At 48.5% G+C, this 24623-nt stretch overlaps 2 protein-coding genes across 2 annotated transcripts in view; both read right to left on the bottom strand.

Moving 5' to 3' along the window:
• LOC138352926 (peptidyl-prolyl cis-trans isomerase-like) overlaps nt 1–12635 on the bottom strand; it is a 34557-nt gene extending 21922 nt beyond the window's left edge. The window contains exon 1 of the mRNA XM_069305578.1: nt 12493–12635. Coding sequence (XP_069161679.1) covers nt 12493–12609 — 117 coding nt within the window. The 5' untranslated portion in view covers nt 12610–12635. The remainder of the gene's footprint in view (nt 1–12492) is intronic.
• Nucleotides 12636–13458: 823 nt separating this feature from the next.
• On the bottom strand, nt 13459–16204 carry LOC138352975 (E3 ubiquitin-protein ligase TRIM13-like). Its single transcript, XM_069305638.1, has 3 exons — nt 16169–16204; nt 14049–14411; nt 13459–13476 (listed from the first exon to the last, which is right to left on the bottom strand). Exons 1-3 carry the CDS (start codon nt 16202–16204, stop codon nt 13459–13461), a joined length of 417 nt encoding a protein of 138 aa, XP_069161739.1.
• Nucleotides 16205–24623: the final 8419 nt, after the last annotated feature.

The raw sequence follows: 24623 nt of genomic DNA, 5'->3' as shown, positions 1-24623 counted from the left end.
TCCCCTCTACCTGGCAGGGGGTTGGTGCTGAACCTGTATCTCCAGCCTACCTCTACTGGCAGGGAGTTTTTTCTGGACCAGTAGCTCCAGCCCCCTTCTACTGGTACAGGGGTTGGTGCTAGACCTGTAGCTCCAGCCCCCCTCTACTAGCTGGGGGTTAGTGCTGGACCTGTAGCTCCAGCTACCCCCCCTCTATTCCTACTGGGGGGTTGATGCTGGACCTGTATCTCCAGCCCCCTCTGTACTGGAAGGGGGTTGGTGCTGGACCTGTAGCTCCACCCCCCTCTCTACTGGGAGGGGGTTGGTGCTGTACTTGTAGCTCCAGCCCCCTCTAATGGCAGGCGGTTGGTGCTGAACTTGTAGCTCCACCCTCCTCCAACCTCTACTGGCAGAGGTTGGTAGTGGACCTGGAGCTCCACCGCCCTCTCTACTGGCAGAGGGTTGGTTCTGGACCTGTAGCTCCAGCCCCCCCCTCTCTCTGCTAGCAGGGGGTTGGAGCTGGACCTGTAGCTCAAGCCCCTCTCTACTGGCAGGGGGTGATTCTGGACCTGTAGTCCAGCCCCCCCCCCTCTCTCTACTGGCAGGGGGTTGGAGCTGGACCTGTAGCTCAAGCCCACCTCTACTGGCAGGGGGGGTGATTCTGGACCTGTAATCCAGCCCCCCCCTCCCCTCTCTCTACTGGCAGGGGGTTGGAGCTGGACCTGTAGCTCCAGCCCCTCTCTACTGGAAGGGGGGGGGGTTGGTGCTGGACCTGTAGCTCCAGCCCCCCTCACCTGGCAATAGGGTTGGTGCTGGACCTGTAGCTCCAGCCTCCCTCTACTGGCAGGGGGTATGGTGCTTGACCTGTAGCTCCTGCCCCTCTCTACTGGCAGGGGGTTGGAGCTGGACTTGTAGCTCCAGCCCCCTTTCTACTGGCAGGGGGTTTGTGCTGGACCTGTAGCTCCAGCCCCCCGACTACTGGCAGGGGGTTGGTGCTGCACCTGTAGCTCTAGCCCCCATCTACTGGCAGGGGGTTGGTGCTGGACTTGTAGCTCCACCCCCCTCTCTACTTGCAGGGGGTTGGTCCTGGACCTGTAGCTCCACCTCCCTCTCTACTGGCAGGGGGTTGGTTCTGGACCTGTAGCTCCAGCCCCCCTCCCTCTCTCTACTGGCAGGGGGTTGGAGCTAGACCTGTAGCTCAAGCCCCCCTTTACTGGCAGGGCGGTGATTCTGGACCTGTAATCCAGCCCCCCCCCCTCTCTCTACTGGCAGGGGGTTGGAGCTGGATCTGTAGCTCCAGCCCCTCTCTACTGGAAGGGGGGGGGGGTTGGTGCTGGACCTGTAGCTCTAGCCCCCCTCACCTGGCAATAGGGTTGGTGCTGGACCTGTAGCTCCAGCCTCCCTCTACTGGCAGGGGGTTAGTGCTGGACCTGTAGCTTCAGCCACCCTCTACTGGCAGGGGGTTGGTGCTGGACCTGTAGCTCCAGCCCCCCGACTACTGGCAGGGGGTTGGTGCTGAACCTGTAGCTCTAGTCCCCATCTACTGGCAGGGGGTTGGTGCTGGACTTGTAGCTCCAACCTCCCTCTAATGGCAGGGGGTTGGTGCTGGACCAGTAGCTCCAGCCCTCCCCCCCCTCTACTTTCAGGGGGTTGGTTCTGGACCTGTAGCTCCAGCCCATCTTCTCTACTGGCAGGGGGTTGGTGCTGGACCAGTAGCTCCAGCCCCCTCTCTACTGGCAGGGGGGTTGGTTCTGGACCAGTAGCTCCAGCCCCCCCCCCACTCTCTCTACTGGCAGGGGGTTGGAGCTGGACCTGTAGCTCAAGCCCCCTCTACTGGCAGGGGGGTGATTCTGGACCTGTAGCTCAAGCCCCCTCTACTGGCAGGGGGTTGATTCTGGACCTGTAGCTCCAGACCCCCTCTACTGGGAGGTGGTTGGTGCTGGACCTGTAGCTCCAGCCCCACCTCTACTGGCAGTGGGTTGGTGCTGGACCTGTAGCTCCAGCCCACCTCTACTGACAGGGGGTTGGTGCTGAACCTGTAGCTTCACACCCCTCCATACTGGCAGGGGGTTTGTTCTGGACCTGTTGCTTCAGACCCCCTCTACTGGAAAGGGGTTGGTGCTGATCCTGTAGCTCCAGCCCCCCTCTACTGGCAGGGGGTTAGTGCTGGACCTGTAGCTCCAGCCCCCCTCTACTGGCAGGGGGTTGGTGCTGGACCTGTAGCTCCAGCCCATCTCTACTGGCAGGGGGTTGGTGCTGGACCTGTAGCTCCATCCCCCTTCTACTGGCAGGGGGTTGGTCCTGGATCTGTTTCTACAGACCCCCCTCTACTGGCAGGGGGTTTGTTCTGGACCTGTAGCTCCGGCCTCCCTCTACTGGCAAGGGGTTGGTCCTGGATCTGTTTCTCCAGACCCCCCTCTACTGGCAGGGGGTTGGTGCTGGACTTGTAGCTCCAGCCCCCCTCTACTGGCAGAGGGTTGGTTCTGAACATGTAGGTCTAGCCCCCCCTCTACTGGCAGGGGGTTGGTGCTTGACCTGTAGCTCCAGCCCCCCTCTACTGGCAGGGGGTTGGTGCTGGACCTATAGACCCAGCCCCACTCTACTGGCAGGGGGTTGGTGCTGGACCTGTAGCTCCAGCCCCCGTCTACTGGCATGGGGTTGGTGCTGGACCTGTAGCTCCAGCCCCCCTCTACTGGCAGGAAGTTGGTTCTGGACCTGTAGCTCAAGCCCCCCTTCTACTGGCAGGGGGTTGGTTTTGGACCTGTAGGTCCAGTCCCCCTCTACCTGGCAGGGGGTTGGTGCTGAACCTGTATCTCCAGCCTACCTCCACTGGCAGGGAGTTTTTTCTGGACCAGTAGCTCCAGCCCCCTTCTACTGGCACAGGGGTTGGTGCTAGACCTGTAGCTCCAGCCCCCCTCTACTAGCAGGGGGTTAGTGCTGGACCTGTAGCTCCAGCTATCCCCCCTCTATACTGACAGGGGGGTTGATGCTGGACCTGTATCTCCAGCCCCCTCTGTACTGGAAGGGGGTTGGTGCTGGACCTGTAGCTCCACCCCCCTCTCTACTGGGAGGGGGTTGGTGCTGGACTTGTAGCTCCAGCCCCCTCTAATGGCAGGCGGTTGGTGCTGAACTTGTAGCTCCACCCCCTTCTCTATTGGCAGGGGTTTGGTACTGGACCTGTAGCTCCACCGTCCTCTCTACTGGCAGGGGGTTGGTTCTGGACCTGTAGCTCCCGCCCCCCCCCCCTCTCTCTACTGGCAGGGGGTTGGAGCTGGACCTGTAGCTCAAGCCCCCCTCTACTGGCAGGGAGGTGATTCTGGACCTGTAATCCAGCCCCCCCCTCTCCCCTCTCTCTACTGGCAGGGGGTTGGAGATGGACCTGTAGCTCCAGCCCCTCTCTACTGGAAGGGGGGGGGGGGTTGGTGCTGGACCTGTAGCTCCAGCCCCCCCTCACCTGGCAATAGGGTTGGTGCTGGACCTGTAGCTCCAGCCTCCCTCTACTGGCAGGGGGTATGGTGCTTGACATGTAGCTCCTGCCCCTCTCTACTGGCAGGGGGTTGGAGCTGGACTTGTAGCTCCAGCCCCCTTTCTACTGGCAGGGGGTTGGTGCTGGACCTGTAGCTCCAGCCCCCCGACTACTGGCAGGGGGTTGGTGCTGCACCTGTAGCTCTAGCCCCCATCTACTTGCAGGGGGTTGGTGCTGGAATTGTAGCTCCACCTCCCTCTCTACTGGCAGGGGGTTGGTTCTGGACCTGTAGCTCCACCCTCTCTCTACTTGCAGGGGGTTGGTCCTGGACCTGTAGCTCCACCTCCCTCTCTACTGGCAGGGGGTTGGTTCTGGACCTGTAGCTCCAGCCCCCCCCCCCTCTCTCTACTGGCAGGGGGTTGGAGCTGGACCTGTAGCTCAAGCCCCCCTTTACTGGCAGGGGGGTGATTCTGGACCTGTAATCCAGCCCCCCCCCCCTCTCTCTACTGGCAGGGGGTTGGAGCTGGACCTGTAGCTCCAGCCCCTCTCTACTGGAAGGGGGGGGGGGTTGGTGCTGGACCTGTAGCTCCAGCCCCCTCTACTGGCAGGGGGTTGGTGCTGGACCTGTAGCTCTAGCCCCCATCTACTGGCAGGGGGTTGGTGCTGAACTTGTAGCTCCAGCCTCCCTCTAATGGCAGGGGGTTGGTGCTGGACCAGTAGCTCCAGCCCTCCCCCCCCCCTCTACTGGCAGGGGGTTGGTTCTGGACCTGTAGCTCCAGCCCCTCTTCTCTACTGGCAGGGGGTTGGTGCTGGACCAGTAGCTATATCCGCTCTCTACTGGCAGGGGGTTGGTTCTGGACCTGTAGCTCCAGCCCCTCTTCTCTACTGGCAGGGGTTGGTGCTGGACCTGTAGCTCCAGCCCCCCCTCTACTGGCAGAGGGGTTGGTGCTGGACCTGTAGCTCCAGCCCCCCTCTACTGGCAGAGGGGTTTGTGCTGGACCTGTAGCTCCAGCCCACCTCTACTAGCAGAGGGTTGGTTCTGGACATGTAGGTCTAGCCCCCCCTCTACTGGCAGAGGGGTTGGTGTTGGATCTGTAGCTCCAGCCCCCCCCCCCCCCTCTACTGGCTGGGGTTTGTGCTGGACCTGTAGCTCCAGCCCACTTCTACTGGCAGGGGGTTGGTTCTGGACATGTAGCTCCAGCCTCCTTCTACTGGCTTGGGGTTTGTGCTGGACCTGTAGCTCCAGCCCCCCCTCTACTGGCAGGGGGTTGGTGCTAGACCTGTAGCTCCAGCTTCCCCTCGACTGGCAGGGGGTTGATGCTGGGCCTGTAGCTCCAGTCCCCCTCTCTACTGGCTTATACCTGGTTGATACCTGGTTGATAGGGTTCTGGAAGTTCTTCTACTCCCCAAGCCCGGCCCGAGGCCAGGCTCGACTTGTGAGAGTCTGGTCCACCAGGCTGTTGCTTGGAACGGCCCGCAGGCCCACATACCCACCACAGCCCGGCTCATCCGGAACTTCTCTTAGAACCCCGTCCAGTTTTCTCTTGAAGATGTCCACGGTTGTTCCGGCAATATTTCTTATAGTCGCTGGGAGGACGTTGAACAACCGCGGACCTCTGATGTTTATACAGCGCTCTCTGATTGTGCCTATGGCACCTCTGCTCTTCACTGGTTCAATCTTGCATTTTCTTCCATATCGTTCACTCCAGTACGTTGTTATTTTACTGTGTAGATTTGGGACCTGACCCTCCAGTATTTTCCATGTGTATATTATTTGGTATCTCTCTAGTCTCCTTTCTAGTGAGTACATTTGGAGAGCTTTGAGACGATCCCAATAATTTAGGTGTTTTATCTCGTCTATGCGTGCCGTATATGTTCTATCTGTATTCCCTCAATTTCAGCAATCTCTCCTGCTCTGAAAGGGGAAAGTGAGCACTGAGCAGTACTCAAGACGGGACAACACAAGTGATTTGAAGAGTACAACCATTGTGATGGGATCCCTGGATTTGAAAGTTCTCGTAATCCATCTGATCATTTTTCTGGCTGATGCGATATTTGCTTGGTTATGTTCCCTAAACGTTAGATCGTCGGACATCATTATTCCCAAATCCTTGACATGCTGTTTTTCTACTATGGGAAGATTCGATTGTGTTTTGTACCCTGTATTATGTTTCAGATCCTCATTTTTGCCGTACCTGAGTACCTGAAATTTATCACTGTTAAACATCATGTTATTTTCTGCTGCTCAATCGAAAACTTTGTTAACATCTGCTTGTAGTTTTTCAATGTCTTCAGCAGAGGTAATTTTCATGCTGATTTTTGTGTCATCTGCAAAGGATGACATGAAGCTGTGACATGTATTTTTGTCTATATCAGATATGAGAATAAGGAACAGTAGCGGTGCAAAGACTGTACCTTGAGGTACAGAGCTTTTAACATCGCTTGGACTCAATTTTATCTGATTGACTGTTACTCTTTGTGTTCTGTTCGACAGGAAATTGAGTATCCAGCGTCCTACTTTTCCAGTTATTCCCATTGACCTCATTTTGTGAGCTATCACCCCATGGTCACATTCGTCAATCACCTTTGCAAAGTCTGTGTATACAACATCTGCATTTTGCTTTTCTTCTAGGGCTTCTGTGATTTTGTCATAGTGGTTGAGTAACTGTGACAGACAGGATCTTCCCGCTCTAAATCCATGTTGTCATGGATTGTGCAATTTATTGTTTTCCATAAAACTAGAAATTTGATTCCTAATCACTCTTTCAAACACTTTTATTATGTGTGATGTTAGTGCAACTGGCCTATAATTTTTTGCCAAGGCTTTACTCCCCCCCCCTTGTGCAACGGAGCTATATCTGCAGATTTAAGTGCTGCTGGTATCTCCCCTGTATCCAGGCTCTTTCTCCATATTACACTGAGTGCTCTCGCTACTGGTACTTTACATTTCTTTATGAATATTGAATTCCATGAGTCAGGGCCAGGAGCTGAGTGCATAGGCATATTGTCAATTTCTCTTTCAAAGTCTTCCGAGTTTGTGGTAATATCCGTTATATTATCTGCAGCTTGAATGTCATTCATAAAGAAGCTGTCTGAGTCATCAACTTTCATGTTGTTTATTGGTGTGCTAAACATAGCCTCATACTGGCCTCTTAGAATTTCACTAATCTCTTTGTTGTCCTCTGTGTACGTACCTTCATTTGTAATTAACGGTCCAATACCGGTCGTGGTTTTGGATTTTGATTTTGCGTATGTGAAAAAAATATTTCGGATTTTTCCGTATCTCTTGTATAGCTTTCTGTTCCAATTCCACTTCCTCAGACTTATATGATCGCTTCAACGTTTGTTCTACTTCTTCTATCTCCCTGCTTAGGCTTATTTTCCTTGCTTGTGATAGTTGTGTCTGCCGAAGCATTTCCGTTATTCTTTTCCTTCTCCTGTACAGTCATCTGCATTCTCTTTCTAGAGTGGTCCTCTTTCTGCCCCTCCTCACAGGCACGTGCTTCAAGCAGACCTTATAAGCTTCAGCTGTCAGTTGAGCTATTCCCTGTGTGGGAGTTTTGTCGCTTAAGACCGTCTCCCATTGAATGGTTGCAAGATCTACATTTATTTTCTCCCATTCAATCCTCCTATTGTTGAAATTGAATTGATTGAATACTCCTTCTCGCTTGTTGGGTCTCTTAGACCTACTACCGTTATTTATGCTAGTTCGCACTTCAATGAGCTTTTGGTCTGAGTATGAAGTATAAGGGGGGGTTAATCTGAGTCAATCCTCCTATTGTTGAAATTGAATTGATTGAATATTCCTTCTCGCATGTTGGGTCTCTTAGATCTACTACCGTAATTTATGCTAGTTCGCACTTCAATGAGCTTATGGTCTGAGTATGAAGGCTGGGGGGTTGGTGCTATAGCTCCAGCCCCCCTCTACTGGCAGGGGGTTGGGGCTGGACCTGCAGCTCCAGCCCACCTCTACTGGCAGGGGGTTGGTTCTGGACCTGTAGCTCAAGCCCCCCCTCTACTGGCAGGGGGCTGGTTCTGAACCCGTAGCTCCTGCCCACCTCTACTGGCAGGGGGTTTGTGCTGGACCTGTAGCTCCAGCCCCCCCCCCCCTCTACTGGCAGGGGGTTGGTTCTGGACCTGTAGCTCCAGCCCCACCTCTACTGGCAGAGGGTGGTGCTGGACCTGTAGATCCATCCCCCCTCTATGGCAGGGGGTTGGTGCTGGACCTGCAGCTCCAGCCCCCCTCTACTGGCAGGGGGTTGGTTCTGGACCTGTAGCTCCAGCCCCACCTCTACTGGCAGGGGGTGGTGCTGGACCTGTAGATCCATCCCCCCCCTCTACTGGCAGGGGGTGGTGCTGGACCTGTAGATCCATCCCCCCCTCTATGGCAGGGGGTTGGTGCTGGACCTGCAGCTCCAGCCCCCCTCTACTGGCAGGGGGTTGGTGCTGGACCTGTAGCTCCAGTCCCCCTCTACTGGCAGGGAGTTGGTTCTGGACCTGTAGCTCCAGCCCCCCTCTACTGGCAAGGGGTTTGATGCTGGACCAGTAGCTCCAGTCCTCCTCTACTGGCAGGGGCGGTTGGTGCTGGACCTGTAGCTCAAGCCCCCCCCCCCTCTACCGGCAGGGGGTTGGTGCTGAACCTGTAGCTCCAGCCCACCTCTACTGGCAGGGGGTTTGATGCTGGACCTGTAGCTCCAGTCCCCCTCTACTAACAGGGGGGGTTGGTGCTGGACCTGTAGCTCCAGCCCCCCCCCCCCCATCTACCGGCAGGGGGTTGGTGCTGGACCTGTAGCTCCAGCCCCCTTTTACTGGCAGGAGGTTGGTGCTGGACCTGTAGCTCCAGCCCCCCTCTACTGGCAGGGGGGGGGGGTTGGTGCTGGATCTGTAGCTCCCACCCCCCATGTACTTTTTTTTTTTCTACCACAGACGTGGCCACACATTTACAATGCTAACCAGCATATATACATTTTCTTCTGTCCTCCATGGACAGGGTTAGAGAAGTGTTAAACATACAGTTCAAGGGTTTATTGAACACTCAACCACAGAAGGTGATTCGGTGCTTTTAAAATGCTGAGCTAACCTACATACGTAAATACATAGATACACAGATTTACGTATGTCCTACATAAAGTGTTAGATGTGTCTTTTACATAGTGTCATTAATGTACATTCACAAAGGTGAAATGTAATTCTGATCAGCTTCCATATATACTTTATACCCCATACATATACATATACACACACACACACATATACATACATATATACACACACACATGCATTCACATACATTTGTCTCATTTATTCTGACAGGGTGAGGTAGCTGATAAAGAAACTAGTGTGCAATTAAGCACTTAATCACTGAAGGTGATGAAGGTGCTTTTACAAGCTCAGGTTATATAGTTACATCATATATATACATTGTATGATTGATATATTACATGGTCAATCTTGGATACAAGTCCAATATATCATCAAGTGTTCCAGTACTCGTATAGTAACTACAGAGTTCAGCATACCTTAGCCCAGGAATGCGAAAGTCTGTCAGTATGGGACATTCTACAATATAATGTTCAAGAGAGTGCATGTTTTCTCTTTCACAAAGTTGACACATTGTGTACTCGACATTTGGGTTTTGAGAAAGCTGCCAGATACGTCTATATCCCAGGCGTATTCTGGCCACTATAACATCACATTGCCGGGTTCTTGTTCTATTAGTCCCATATGTGAATGTCTCCTCACGATATCTATCATAATATTTAATGCTACAACTTTCAGGTCTTTGAGAATTTGTTAGGTCGGTGAGATTTTCATTAGATATTTGTTTAAGTATTCTCTTTGTCACTGCTAATGAAACACCCATATCAATTTCTACCACTGGTTTTCTGCAGGCTGACTTAGCAAGCATATCAACAGTGTCATGCCTTGAGATGCCAACACGTGATGGTATCCATAGGAATTTAATCTCAAATCTGTTTTCTTTGGCAGCTAAAACATTCATTCGAATATCACTGACTATTTTCTGGGTGTCACTACTATGTGCGTTCAATGCCAGGAGTGCACTCTGCGAGTCACAGTATATAAGTCCACTGCCTTTGTCTTTTAAAAATTCAGTGGCAAGGTATATGCCTGCAAGTTCGGTTTGAGTTGTACTTGCCCAGTCATTGACGCGCTTCATTGCTGTATGTACGAGAGAAGATTGTTCAAATATGTTACATGCACATCCGGTACATCGTCCACCTTCTTCTACAGAGCCGTCGGTATAGCACTGATAAACATCGTTACCCATACTCTGAGTACTTTCAGTGATGCTTTTCAGTGTTAACTGTTTTAATAATGTAGTGTGCACACTTTCTTTCTTGGGCGCATTTACAAAATCAACTGATACATCCCAGTTATCCCATGGAGTAATTGGCTGATTAATCATTAGTCGAGTTGGATACATATTTAATATTTTGATGGAGTTGGCTACCTTGTAGAACCAATATACATAATCAGATTTCGTTCTTCTTCTATAGACCTCAGGTGAGTGCAGCATATTAGAAAGTTTAGCTTGAAACTTCATGTGTTGTCTAGATCTACTCAATGCCTTCATGCCGAAAACTGTGCTAATAGACAAAATTCTCTCACTTATGGTAGGCAATTTTAACTCTGCTCTCATGTTAACTATTCTCGTGGACTTTGGAGCCCCAAGGATGAGACGCATAGCTTCATTTTGTAAGGTTTCAAGAGATTTCAGCTCTTTGTCAGTATATAGTGTGAGATGTAGAGCATTGTAGTCAATCACAGAGCGTATAAATGATACATAAAACATTCTAGCAAGTCTCACGTTAAGTCCATGATTGACACCAACAAGGACCCGCAAGGGCTTTAATCTCTCCCAAAGTCTCCTCTTGAGAGAAGAAAGGTACCCAGGGTCGTTAATGAGGACACCAAGGTATCTGTAAGACTCGCAGTTCTCAAGTGCTCGCACATCTATATGATAATTAGGTAGTGGAATACCACATGGAATGAGGGCACGAGTTTTCTGTACAGAGATAAGGAGGCCACATTCCTCAGCTCTAGTAGCAAAAGCATCGAGCAGAACTTGCATTCTAGGCTCGGTGGCAGCCTGTAAACATATATCATCAGCATAACAAATGACAGTGTCTTCATTATTAGTTGGAAGATCTTTAATAAGTTTGTGCATCAAAACGTTGAACAACAAGGGACTGAGGACCCCTCCTTGTGGAGTTCCCAGTTCAAAGTGTTTGCTCTCTGTGCTTTTAACATCATTAAACAAAACATATGCTGTTCGATTAGACAAATAACCCTTTATCCATTTCAGTAATTTTCCTTGTATTCCCAGCTCGGCAAGCTGTTCCAGTATGATTTCTCTGTTTGCTGTATCAAAAGCTGCTGCTAGGTCGATGAAGACTGTTTGAGGGGAAGCTTCAATATGTGCGAAGTACTCAGCAAAACAGTGTTGTGTACTGAGCCCAGGCATAAATCCAAACAGTTGAGGTGACAGGTGCCCCTGTATACGATACAAGAGTCGGTTAAGAACAATACGTTCAAGCACTTAACAAACACACGATGTTAGAGATATGGGTCTATAATTATCTGAGTGTGGTTTGGGGATGGGAACAATGACACTCTTTGTCCAAGCATCAGGTAATACTCCTTCACGTAAACTCATTCTGTACAACACTAATAGTGGATTACCTGGTACGTGTGAGACTAATCTCAGTAGACTGTAAGTAATACCATCCTCTCCCGGAGCAGTTGATTTTCCCATCTTTAGTGCATGATTTAATTCCCATTCAGTTACATCATTAAGGTCCGACACGTCGATAGCTGTACAGGCAAGATTGATGGTTCGTTGTCTGTTGGGGCGTGTGTCATCAAGTTTGTGCTGTATGTTAATTGGGAGTGAATCGTAGCTCGATGTTAGTGCCCATTGATCAAGGAGGATGTTTGCTTGTTCTAGTGGGCTGTGGTGCAGCGGTTTGGTTGGGCTGCTTCTAGAGATTTTTCGTATCTTTTCCCAAACTTCAACAAGTGTTATTTGCTCATTTATACTTTGTAGGAACTCTTCCCAATGTTTATTACGTATAACGTTGCTCATGTCTCTCACCTCTCTATTTGCAACTAGAAATGCATGCAAGTCACCTTGTGCTTTGGTTCGTTTGTACGTATCTCCAAGTTGCTTTACTCGTTCATGTTCTTTAACAAATACGGGGACAAGGACCCACTTGGGTGGTGGTAGGTGCCCCCCCTGTACTGGAAGGGGGTTGTTGCTGGACCTGTAGCTCCTGCCCCCCTCTACTGGCAGGGGGTTGTGCTGTACCTGTAGCTCCAGCCCCTCTCTACTGACAGGGGGTTGGTGCTGGACCTGTAGCTCTAGCCCCCCTCTACTGGCAGGGGGTTGGTACTGGACCAGTAGCTCCTGCCCCCTCTACTGACAGGGGGTTGGTGCTGGACCAGTAGCTCCTGCCACCTCTACTGGCAGGGGGTTGGTGCTGGACCTGTAGTTCCAGCCCCCCTCTACTGGCAGGGGGTTGGTGCTGGACCAGTAGCTCCAGCCCCCCTCTACTGGCAGGGGGTTGGTGCTGGACCAGTAGCTCCTGCCCCCTCTACTGACAGGGGGTTGGTGCTGGACCTGTAGTTCCAGCCCCCCTCTACTGGCAGGGGGTTGGTGCTGGACCAGTAGCTCCAGCGCCCCTCTACTGGTAGGGGGTTGGTGCTGGACCTGTAGCTCCAGGGCCCCCCCTCTACTGGCTGACTGTCTGCGCCTTTGTGAGGGAGTCAGGATCCCGGGTTCACCAGAGGATCACAGGTTTAATCACCATGCAGGCCAGAAATGGTTAACATGTTTCCTGTTGCCTTTCACCTGTTGCCTCTGTTCACCAACCAGTAAATATTTATCCAGGAGTTAGGCAACTATTGTGCATTATATGTTAAGGAAAGTCAGTAGTTGACTTTGGGGAACCTCGATAAACCTAAGAACAGGCTTCTGCAACTCAATATCTTGTGATATGACCTATGAGAGGAAATCAGAAACTTACTGTTAATTGCTTCTGGTGGATCTGTCCAGTAATTTCCTGAACTTTATTCATGATGCTGGAGGCTGAGTCTCCCAGGTGTACGGGGTCAGCTGTGGCACCTGTCTCTGTGGTCGTCATCTCCAGGGCCTCCCTGATGATCTCCTGCACCTGTCATTACCAACACAAACATTAATGGTGGAGGCTGAGTCTCCCAGGTGTACGGGGTCAGCTGTGGCACCTGTCTCTGTGGTCGTCATCTCCAGGGCCTCCCTGATGGTCTCCTGCACCTGTCATTACCAACACAAACATTAATGGTGGAGGCTGAGTCTCCCAGGTGTACGGGGTCAGCTGTGGCACCTGTCTCTGTGGTCGTCATCTCCAGGGCCTCCCTGATGGTCTCCTGCACCTGTCATTACCAACACAAACATTAATGGTGGAGGCTGAGTCTCCCAGGTGTACGAGGTCAGCTGTGGCACCTGTCTCTGTGGTCGTCATCTCCAGGGCCTCCCTGATGGTCTCCTGCGCCTGTCATTACCAACACAAACATTAATGGTGGAGGCTGAGTCTCCCAGGTGTACGGGGTCAGCTGTGGCACCTGTCTCTGTGGTCGTCATCTCCAGGGCCTCCCTGATGGTCTCCTGCACCTGTCATTACCAACTCAAACATTAGTGGTGGAACCTGGACCATAATGAAGCATCAAGCTCTGAGTAAAGTAACTGGACTATAATGAAGCATCAGGCTGTGAGTAAAGTAACTGGACTATAATGAAGCATCAGGCTATGAGTAAAGTAACTGGACTATAATGAAGCATCAGGCTCTGAGTAAAATAACTGGACTATAATGAAGCATCAGGCTCTGAGTAAAGTAACTGGACTATAATGAAGCATCAGGCTCTGAGTAAAGTAACTGGACTATAATGAAGCATCAGGCTCTGAGTAAAGTAACTGGTCTATAATGAAGCATCAGGCTCTGAGTAAAGTAACTGCACTAAATTGAAGCATCAGACTGAGTAAAGTAATTTGACAATATAAGTAATGTTTCTCTACAATGACCACAGTGTAGAGAAACACCAAGATGACAGTTGACTTTATTAATAAAAATGTTTCAGGTGTTAGAGCAAAAAGTTTCCTATCTATAAAGTCTACTCTCATCTTGATGTGTCTCCATGTCAAAAGTGTTTATATAGAGGCAATACTACACTCAGTTGGGTGAGAACAATGTGACCTTCAGCAACGTACCTTCACTGAGGTGTGGACAGTCTTGACATCTGGGAAGAGTTCCTGGCACTTCCTGAGCCAATTTTCTACCTCCATGTTGCATTGGTCAACTTCATTGATGGTCATGAATACTTCCTGTGCTGTGTTGACTGTGTCGAGGCTCCCCAACATGGCCTGCAGCTGAGTCTTCCCTTCCTCTCCTTGTGTTGTCATATCCACCACACTGGTATCCTCCAGTTCCAAGAGCTTCATTGCTGACATGTTCTGCTCTACCAGAGCATAGAGTCTGTCCTGGAGCTGGAGGTGGTGAGTCTTCCAGTCCCCCAGCTGCCCCCGGTACTCCCCCAGCTGGGACAGTACCTCTTCACAGCTAGTAATGAGGCTGCTGATGCTGCTCTTCTGCTCCTCCACCAGGGAATGTAACTTCTTGCTGATTCCTCTTACAGGAGCTTTAATGGGTTTTGCTGGTAACGTTTTCTCTGGTAAAACCTCGATACCTTTTAGTTTTCTGATAAGGGCCTCCATACCATAATTAATTGGGAACTGAGTAGCAGCTGTGGCAGCGTGCTGGGCACGGCAGCTGGGGCAGGTCAGCTGACCATTCTTGATAGCATTGTCAATACACTGGGAGCAGAATGTGTGTCCGCAAGGCAGTGTGCGAGGCCGTAGCTGATTGGCATCATAATTGTTAAAACACACTGAACATTCCTCTGGGTTGTTATCCTGTGGAAAAAAATATTTGGTTAAGCTAGAAGAATTTACAACAAAAAGCAATATTACAGTATTGTACTGTATTTACCAATACAAATTACATAATATTTACATTATTTCTTTGTACAGAGGAGCCTCGGTGTTTGCACTGCTAATAATTCGCACTTTTCGGTATTCAGACGCTGTGTTCATGTTCGGTATTCGTCTGTTTGCTCGGCATTCAGATGTAAACACGCGTCCCTTATGCATCAGTTTCACCATAGCTGTTGTTCAGTGCACAACCTACTACACTTTTCTCTTGGATATTTTTTATATTCTTATTGTAAATAAGTCACCATGTCATCTATGAAAGTTTGTAATAGCCTAGCAAAAAGAAAAATGGTTAGAATCACGATACAGATGAAGAAAGAACTCACAGCTAAATATGAGAGTGGTACCTGAGTGTCAGCTCTTGTTACAGAGTTTGGTATGCCTAACTCTAGTTCTCTATTAAAAGAAATGTGTGCAAAATGAGGGAAAGTGCAAACCTTTTCTTGAAATTATCACCTTGACAAACTGTGTTACAAATCTGTTGAATGACAGTGCTTTGGCTAACTTTAAAAACATTTTAATGCACAGGCAAAAACAATCATCCTTGAACAAGTTTCTTGTAAGGAAAACATTCAGTGAGTGTAATGAGGGAAACAGAAAAAGACAGAGAAGAGAAAGAACATCAGAAGCACAACTTCCAGAAGTTTTAATGTTAGGGAACTCCCCTGCCAAAGAACATCTCTCTTCCTCTGCCTCACTAGTTTCCACATATGCCATCAACTCTCCGAAGTACAGGTAAAGTGTAGTGTGTTAGCATTTATTCCATTTAATTATTGTATAACTATACAGTATTTATTTTTGTGGTTTGGAACTGATTAATCCAATATACAGTATTCCTTACTAGCTATACTTGACCACACGTTGTTGTGGCTCAGCAATACATGTGCGTTGTTGAGCCACAACAACCTTCCCCTGTCTCCCAGTCCTCCAAACCATTCCCCAGTCCCCTCATCCTCCCAACCATTCCTCATTCCCGCATCCTCCCAACCATTCCCCACTCCACCATCCCTTCGGCCTCCTAACCATCTCTCACTCCCCCATCAACTCATCCGCCCGACAATTCCCCCCTCCCCCGTCCCCTCATCCTCTTCACCATCACCCACTTCCCCTGTCCCCTTGTCCTCCCCACCATTCTCCATTCCCCGGTCCCCACGTCACCATCCCCAACTCCCCCATCCCCTCATTCTTCCCATCATTACCCCCTCCCCTGTCCCCCCTCACCATTCCCCCCCCCCACTCCCGTCCCCTCGTCCTCCCCACCATTCCCCACTCCCTCGTCCCATGAATTCCCAAATGATCTGATGTTCCCATCACTGAAATATAAGAAAAACAGTTAAAAAAAATGAAAAACAAAAAAACAAAAACAATCTATACTCACAAAATTTACGGAATGATAAAAACACAGCTCAATTCCAATGCCATGTCACACAAAATAATTACTGTAGACACTCGATTATCCGGGATTCGAATATCCAGAAAACACCCTTATACGGTCAAAATCGTGACCGGATAAAGTTATCTCAATATCAAGCCAAAAAGTCCATAGGAGCCGGAAAATCGGGTGTTTGTCCGGATAAAAATCTGGGCCGGTTAACGTACTGCCGATGTTGCAATATCCGGACAGTCAGCCAGACAAAGAGTGAATTGTCCGGATATGAAAGCCAGGCCGCGGGCCGTACCGTATTAATCCCGTACGGCTGTGGCTCGAGGCGCATGGTGTAGGAGGGGGTGGGGTGGGTGGGAGGTATCGGGGGAGAGGGGAGCGTTGGGAGGGACCACCTGGGGGATAAGGGGGATGTGGAACGGCCTATACACTACAGTACAGTAATTACCATTAATTTTAGAACAATTCATCATAGCCAAAAACAAAAGAAATACTTGAACACTAAATATTTTTTCCAGTGTTCTGACATAAATTTTCATGTTACGTCTTTTGTTTTGGCATCAAATTGTGTGCAATCTAAAGGTGCTCATTTTGAAACCACACCCAGATTGATCAGTTAAAATTAAAATTTTTAACACATATTTTAATGGAAGATTTCAGACCACGTCATCCGAGACGGCTCAGGAGAAAAACTGATGTCACTGGAAAGCGACATCGGAGTGCGAAAGTGATAATTATTAATACACTCACCAACACAGGTTAGTGACAACTGTTATGAGCCACCAGTCCCTCATAATATCCACCCCACCCAGTACGAGAGTTATAGTATTTCATACTTATACCATGTGTGGACTGCCTTATAACCCATTAATATGCAATACAACATGTGTAGTTAGGTAGGTAGTAATGGATTTATAAGTGTTTCAGGCTCTCCAGACAACAGTATCAACAAAAACTCCATGATTTGCTCATCATCAGCTCTACTGAACTGCCTGAAGAACAAGAAGGTCAAAACTGTTCAAGTGTAGCCCATCAACTGATTACATCAGAGATAAACTTTAATGATACTATTAAATCTATCAGAATAGATAAAAACAATCACCACAGCACCAGGCAGATGCTCACTAAACTAGCTTATCCCAATGATAAGTAAGACCTCATTCAAGCAGCTACACATATAAAACCAATCTTTATAATAATGAGTGCCTTACCAAGCAGCGTTGATCCTCCTCTACAGACAGCATCATATTATATTAATGAGTGCCTTACCAAGCAGCGTTGATCCTCCTCTACAGACAGCATCATATTCACAAACAAAACCCAAATCTTATCAAGCAGTGCTACACCAGGAATGGAACGATCATTGCTAAGAAAGAACAGGCAAAAGACATGAAATCAAAAGTGTCCAACAATTACTGGCTTTCTTTGTTAATTGTGACAGAACTGGAAGTCAGCGAACTTCCAATGTTATTGTTGAGAGTAACACATGAGTGACCAAGCCTTACTGAGAGTAACACATGAGTGACCAAGCCTTACTGAGAGTAACACATGAGTGACCAAGCCTTACTGAGAGTAACACATCAGTGACCAAGCCTTACTGAGAGTAACACACGAGTGACCAAGCCTTACTGAGAGTAACACATGAGTGACCAAGCCTTACTGAGAGTAACACATGAGTGACCAAGCCTTACTGAGAGTAACACATGAGTGACCAAGCCTTACTGAGAGTAACACATGAGTGACCAAGCCTTACTGACTGTAACACATGAGTGACCAAGCCTTACCAAGCCATATGCCCTAACCATATTTAAATTTTGATTTATAATTGTATACAAGTTACTAAATATTTCTTTATTATATTATTGGCTTCAATTATATGTAATTTACCCTCATAACTTTTACTACAAAGACTTAAATTTTATAGAATATATAATTCTTTTAATGCTTAATTTATATAGTTATCAGGTTATTCCCTCTCCGCTGATAGAATTAAGGTCGAGCCAGAACACGGAGCAGCAGCTGGACCGGGAAAGAAAGGTATTAGGACCCCCACCTCAACAAGTCCTACCGGAAAGCGTCCACCGCGATAGCCTCGTAGGCAAGGGGGAACAGCGCCACAGATAATGGGAGATGCCGAGATCGCGTTGACGCGAAGAGGTCCACCTCTGGGCGCCAGAATGTCCGACAAAGAAAGTGGAAGGAGCTGGTATCGACTGTCCACTCCGTGGATAGAGGAATGATACGTGGCGTAGTGAGCGCTGGTCACTAAGCCCCAGTCAAGAGACGAGGCGTCCGTGAACACATCGAGCAAGGAAAGGGGAAGGCGCCATCCACCAAACCCCGAAAACCCCAAGAGGAAGCCAGAGACACAGAAACCGACACAAGGACCCCAGGGGACAAACCCAGTGGTCGCAAGAGTGGTGAAAGGGGCTGTCCTGAGGAAACTAGAACATCCTCCGAAGCCAAACCTTTGCCCAGCGGGTAAACTATCATGGCAAATTTCAGGTTCCCGCACAGCTGCACCAGCAACCGCCGAGTGACCCAGGTCCCCCCTCCCCCCTCCCCCCTCCCTTAAAAACCATTGAAAACGGGTTTAAATCTTGTCTCCACCTTAACAACTGCATCCGTCGAGAGCCTTGAGGCTCTCGACGGATGGTGCACAATGCGCCTCAGGGATCTCGTAGGTATATATCATACGATGGAGGGGCATTTTTTCTGCACAATTACAAATGCATTTATATTATTTTTTCTGGCTAATCCTATGTATATTGAACACATATACAATATTCTGGCAGTAGAACATCCGTACTGTTCCAAGACACTGTGTTACATGTATAACAAATGTGTTCACAAACATTTTTCATATTTACAATATTTCATGTTCAATTATGTACATTTATAACATATTTACACACTGTACACTATCACACACTATATACATCCCCTATCAATACACTTGGAACTCCACGAGTGTGATAATCAGTGAAGCAGTCAACGGGGCATAGGGGAAGTTTGCACTCAAAGCACCAGGTGCAGATGCATCTTCACTTGTGTACCCTACGTTGTGTTCTTGCAAACTTCGCAAGCACGTTTACCCTTGTTCCGTTAGCCTGTGCCTGGCATATAACCCAGCTTGAGTACAGCAAGGTGCTCATTACTCCTGAGTCTGTCAGGAACTGCGTGAGGCATTGTTGCTGGCACCCCACATGTGGCAACACAGCCCTTCACCCATACTTCACGAGAGGTTGGGACACTAGAGCAACACTGAATGTACGTAATGGGGGTCTCTTGCCATATTTCACGAGATACATGTTGAAACAGTTGAGCACTGTAACGTCAATGAGGGAAACAAAAATTCTTGGTCCACTTCACATAATTGTGAGGCACTTGAGGGCACCAAGCATCATGTCACATTTATCAACTAGCCGCATGTTTATGTTGTAGTCAATGACACAATCAGGTTTATATATTGGGAACCGTGTTGCAAAGTGCACTTTGCCACTGTCCAACATGGAACCGGTGTGAATAGTGGTCAACATATTTACCTCGCGTCTGTCTCTCCAGCACACTGATAACATTTTGTCACACTGTCGCAGCTGGCAATCACCAACTGCGATACCAATGTTAAACACTGGCATTTCCGTCCTGAAGGCCTTGACAGTGTCATATACGCCGGTGTTGTGGTCAAGGAGGAGTCTGGTTAGCAAGGGGTTGATATAGTAGTTGTCAGGGAACAGGATATGCTAACTTGTTCACCAATGGTTCCATGAGTGTTTTCATGACACGTGAAAACCCTGTGACGTGCTTGAAAATCCGTGAATATCTTGACCTAGTATGTCAACGTCAGTACCTGAATACAGTATCATGAACATAACAATACCAGTTTCGCAGTCACATAGCACGAAAAACTTGAGCCCAAACCGATGCCGCTTAAATGGACTGTACTGCTTGAACGTCAGTCGTCCCTTGAAGAGGACTAGCGATTCATCAATCACGACATTCTGTCCTGGTACAACTTTCTGTCCCTGGACAGAATATCCACAACTGATCCTGTCCACGGAACTTTCCTCTCATATCACTAAATATCTTCCACACTTTCCACAGTCAGTCGCGTCTATATTCAATATCATTGTTCTCAAAGTGCAGGCACATGAGAAGCAACACGAACCTATCACGTGACGTGTACCTGTTGAACACGGGAGATGGAACAAGGCTGTCTTCTTTACTCCATTAATCTGCATGATGTGTTCATCTGAATGCCTCATTATCATGCAGAATGCTAAAAACACTTGCATTTCCTCATTGGTCGTGTCTTTCCAAGGCGTCATGCGAGAGGCAGGTAAAATGCCAGAGTCAATGAGGCCGTGAGTGTATCTGTTCGTCTCTGCAACGAGATGGTCCATGAATTGCTGATCAAAATATGTCATAAAATAATTTATTTCAGCCATTATCATCACCTGCATAGAGGAATAAAGATGTCTCACCAGCATCGTTATCATCAAATGTTGAAATTTGTGGGACAAAAGTCTCACAATCCTCCCACACAAGTACACCAGCCGTTTTGCTGGACCGCAGCTGACCGTGGATCGGGAGCTCATAGACAATGCGTCAGACATGGTTGCTGCCTTGAAACTGAGGCTCCGCACGGCCCTGGGGCAATGCAGGGAATTTAAAATGGTGGACGATCACTGGAGGCCTCAGGCATCCATTTCGTACCCACGTTACCTCTCGCCAGCTTTGAATCATACGCTATACATATGAGGTTCCTGAGGCCCAATAACACCACCCGTCGAGCACCTCAAGGCACGTTGCACAACCACCCGTCGAGCGCCTCAAGGCACGTTGCACAACCACCCGTCGAGCGCCTCAAGGTGCGTTGCACAACCACCCGTCGAGCGCCTCAAGGCACGTTGCACAACCACCCGTCGAGCGCCTCAAGGAACGTTGCACAACCACCCGTCAAGCGCCTCAAGGCTCGTTGCACAACCACCCGTCGAGCGCCTCAAGGCACGTTGCACAACCACCCGTCGAGCGCCTCAAGGCACGTTGCACAACCACCCGTCGAGCGCCTCAAGGCACGTTGCACAACCACCCGTCGAGCGCCTCAAGGCACGTTGCACAACCACCCGTCGAGCGCCTCAAGGCACGTTGCACAACCACCCGTCGAGCGCCTCAAGGCACGTTGCACAGTGCAGTGGTTAAACACTACAAAAATATATTTGCTGTTATTACACTATATGCACACGTTATTTATAAGTACTGTATCTACATTTGTGTTTACTATAACGAACCACGGTAACGAATACTATCATCAATAAATAATAGCAGTTACACATGTATTTGGACATTTTTAGGTGATGCTGTGGTCACAAGCTGAACAGCAGTGCTGTTAGCTCATGCTGCGTGCACCAGCCTTCGTTGCTCACTCAGTACTGAGGCTCTCACACCCGGCAATGTTGCCCACGATTTTCTTTTAAATTTCGTCTGTTTACTAGAAGCCTTGAGGAAGCTGATGTGGACCCCATGTAGCCGCGGGACTTTTAAATATTACGCGGTACTTTATAAGTATATATACAGTGTGTGGTGTGCAGGCAGTATATATACAGTGTGCGGTGTGCAGGCAGTATATATACAGTGTGTGGTGTGCAGGCAGTATATATACAGTGTGTGGTGTGCTGGCAGTATATATACAGTGTGTGGTGTGCAGGCAGTATATATACAGTGTGTGGTGTGCAGGCAGTATATATACAGTGTGTGGTGTGCAGGCAGTATATATACAGTGTGCGGTGTGCAGGCAGTATATATACAGTGTGTGGTGTGCAGGCAGTATATATACAGTGTGTGGTGTGCAGGCAGTATATATACAGTGTGTGGTGTGCAGGCAGTATATATACAGTGTGTGGTGTGCAGGCAGTATATATACAGTGTGCGGTGTGCAGGCAGTATATATACAGTGTGTGGTGTGCAGGCAGTATATATACAGTGTGTGGTGTGCAGGCAGTATATATACAGTGTGTGGTGTGCAGGCAGTATATATACAGTGTGTGGTGTGCAGGCAGTATATATACAGTGTGCGGGGTGCAGGCAGTATATATACAGTGTGTGGTGTGCAGGCAGTATATATACAGTGTGCGGTGTGCAGTATATATACAGTGTGTGGTGTGCAGGCAGTATATATACAGTGTGCGGTGTGCAGGCAGTATATATACAGTGTGTGGTGTGCAGGCAGTATATATACAGTGTGCGGTGTGCAGGCAGTATATATACAGTGTGTGGTGTGCAGGCAGTATATATACAGTGTGCGGTGTGCAGGCAGTATATATACAGTGTGTGGTGTGCAGGCAGTATATATACAGTGTGCGGTGTGCAGTATATATACAGTGTGTGGTGTGCAGGCAGTATATATACAGTGTGCGGTGTGCAGGCAGTATATATACAGTGTGTGGTGTGCTGGCAGTATATATACAGTGTGTGGTGTGCAGGCAGTATATATACAGTGTGCGGTGTGCAGGCAGTATATATACAGTGTGTGGTGTGCAGGCAGTATATATACAGTGTGTGGTGTGCAGGCAGTATATATACAGTGTGCGGTGTGCAGGCAGTATATATACAGTGTGTGGTGTGCAGGCAGTATATATACAGTGTGCGGTGTGCAGTATATATACAGTGTGTGGTGTGCAGGCAGTATATATACAGTGTGCGGTGTGCAGGCAGTATATATACAGTGTGTGGTGTGCTGGCAGTATATATACAGTGTGTGGTGTGCAGGCAGTATATATACAGTGTGTGGTGTGCTGGCAGTATATATACAGTGTGTGGTGTGCAGGCAGTATATATACAGTGTGTGGTGTACAGGCAGTATATATACAGTGTGTGGTGTGCAGGCAGTATATATACAGTGTGTGGTGTGCAGGCAGTATATATACAGTGTGTGGTGTGCAGGCAGTATATATACAGTGTGTGGTGTGCAGGCAGTATATATACAGTGTGCGGTGTGCAGGCAGTATATATACAGTGTGTGGTGTGCAGGCAGTATATATACAGTGTGTGGTGTGCAGGCAGTATATATACAGTGTGTGGTGTGCAGGCAGTATATATACAGTGTGCGGTGTGCAGGCAGTATATAAACAGTGTGTGGTGTGCAGGCAGTATATATACAGTGTGTGGTGTGCAGGCAGTATATATACAGTGTGCAGTGTGCAGTATATATACAGTGTGTGGTGTGCTGGCAGTATATATACAGTGTGTGGTGTGCTGGCAGTATATATACAGTGTGCGGTGTGCAGGCAGTATATATACAGTGTGCGGTGTGCAGTATATATACAGTGTGTGGTGTGCTGGCAGTATATATACAGTGTGCGGTGTGCAGTATATATACAGTGTGTGGTGTGCAGGCAGTATATATACAATGTGTGGTGTGCAGGCAGTATATATACAGTGTGCGGTGTGCAGGCAGTATATATACAGTGTGTGGTGTGCAGGCAGTATATATACAGTGTGTGGTGTGCTGGCAGTATATATACAGTGTGCGGTGTGCAGGCAGTATATATACAGTGTGTGGTGTGCAGGCAGTATATATACAGTGTGTGGTGTGCAGGCAGTATATATACAGTGTGCGGTGTGCAGGCAGTATATATACAGTGTGTGGTGTGCAGGCAGTATATATACAGTGTGTGGTGTGCTGGCAGTATATATACAGTGTGCGGTGTGCAGGCAGTATATATACAGTGTGTGGTGTGCAGGCAGTATATATACAGTGTGCGGTGTGCAGGCAGTATATATACAGTGTGCGGTGTGCAGGCAGTATATATACAGTGTGCGGTGTGCAGGCAGTATATATACAGTGTGCAGTGTGCAGGCAGTATATATACAGTGTGCGGTGTGCAGGCAGTATATATACAGTGTGCGGTGTGCAGGCAGTATATACACAGTGTGCGGTGTGCAGGCAGTATATATACAGTGTGCGGTGTGCAGGCAGTTACACCAAAATTGTTTATATACAATTTGTGCTGTTAAAGGGTTAAGGTGCTATGTGCAGTTCTGAGGGTTAATACACTCACTATCACTAGTTAATGACAAAATCACGATTAATACACTCACCATCACTAGGTAACGACAAAATCATGGTTAATACACTTACAGTCACTAGTTAATAACAACATCATGATTAATACACTCACTATTACTAGTTAATGATATCAATATCGCTCACCATCACTAGTTAATACATCAACATGATAAACACACACACTGGTAGTACAGTAAGAATAAAATTGTCCTTACCATCATTAATGGGCAGAAGTTTTGTTTGCTATCGTCCTGGGTAGCCGAGCAGAGACTGGAAGCAGTATTACCTATTAAGGCAAAATAAAACAAATATAAGATTTCTAGAACTAAAATTATTCCCACAAAAAATAATAAAAGTTTATGAAAATAAAATAAAAAAATTTAGATATCGTACTTTGAGCAGAAGTTGGGAGTGTGAACAAGTTTAAGGAGAGCAGGCAGGAGTAAGGAGGGTGGGCAGGAGTAAGGAGGGTGGGCAGGAGTAAGGAGGGTGAGCAGGAGTAAGGAGAGCAGGTAGGAGTAAGGAGGGTGGGCAGGAGTAAGGAGGGTGGGCAGGAGTAAGGAGGGTGGGCAGGAGTAAGGAGGCTGGGCAGGAGTAAGGAGGCTGGGCAGGAGTAAGGAGGGTGGGCAGGAGTAAGGAGGGTGAGCAGGAGTAAGGAGAGCAGGTAGGAGTAAGGAGGGTG

This window comes from Procambarus clarkii, chromosome 55 (assembly GCF_040958095.1).
Source record: "Procambarus clarkii isolate CNS0578487 chromosome 55, FALCON_Pclarkii_2.0, whole genome shotgun sequence".
In the NCBI taxonomy this organism is placed as follows: Eukaryota; Metazoa; Arthropoda; class Malacostraca; order Decapoda; family Cambaridae; genus Procambarus; species Procambarus clarkii.
The sequence above is the reverse complement of the archived record's forward strand: the minus strand, read 5'-3'. Positions and strand labels throughout refer to the sequence as shown.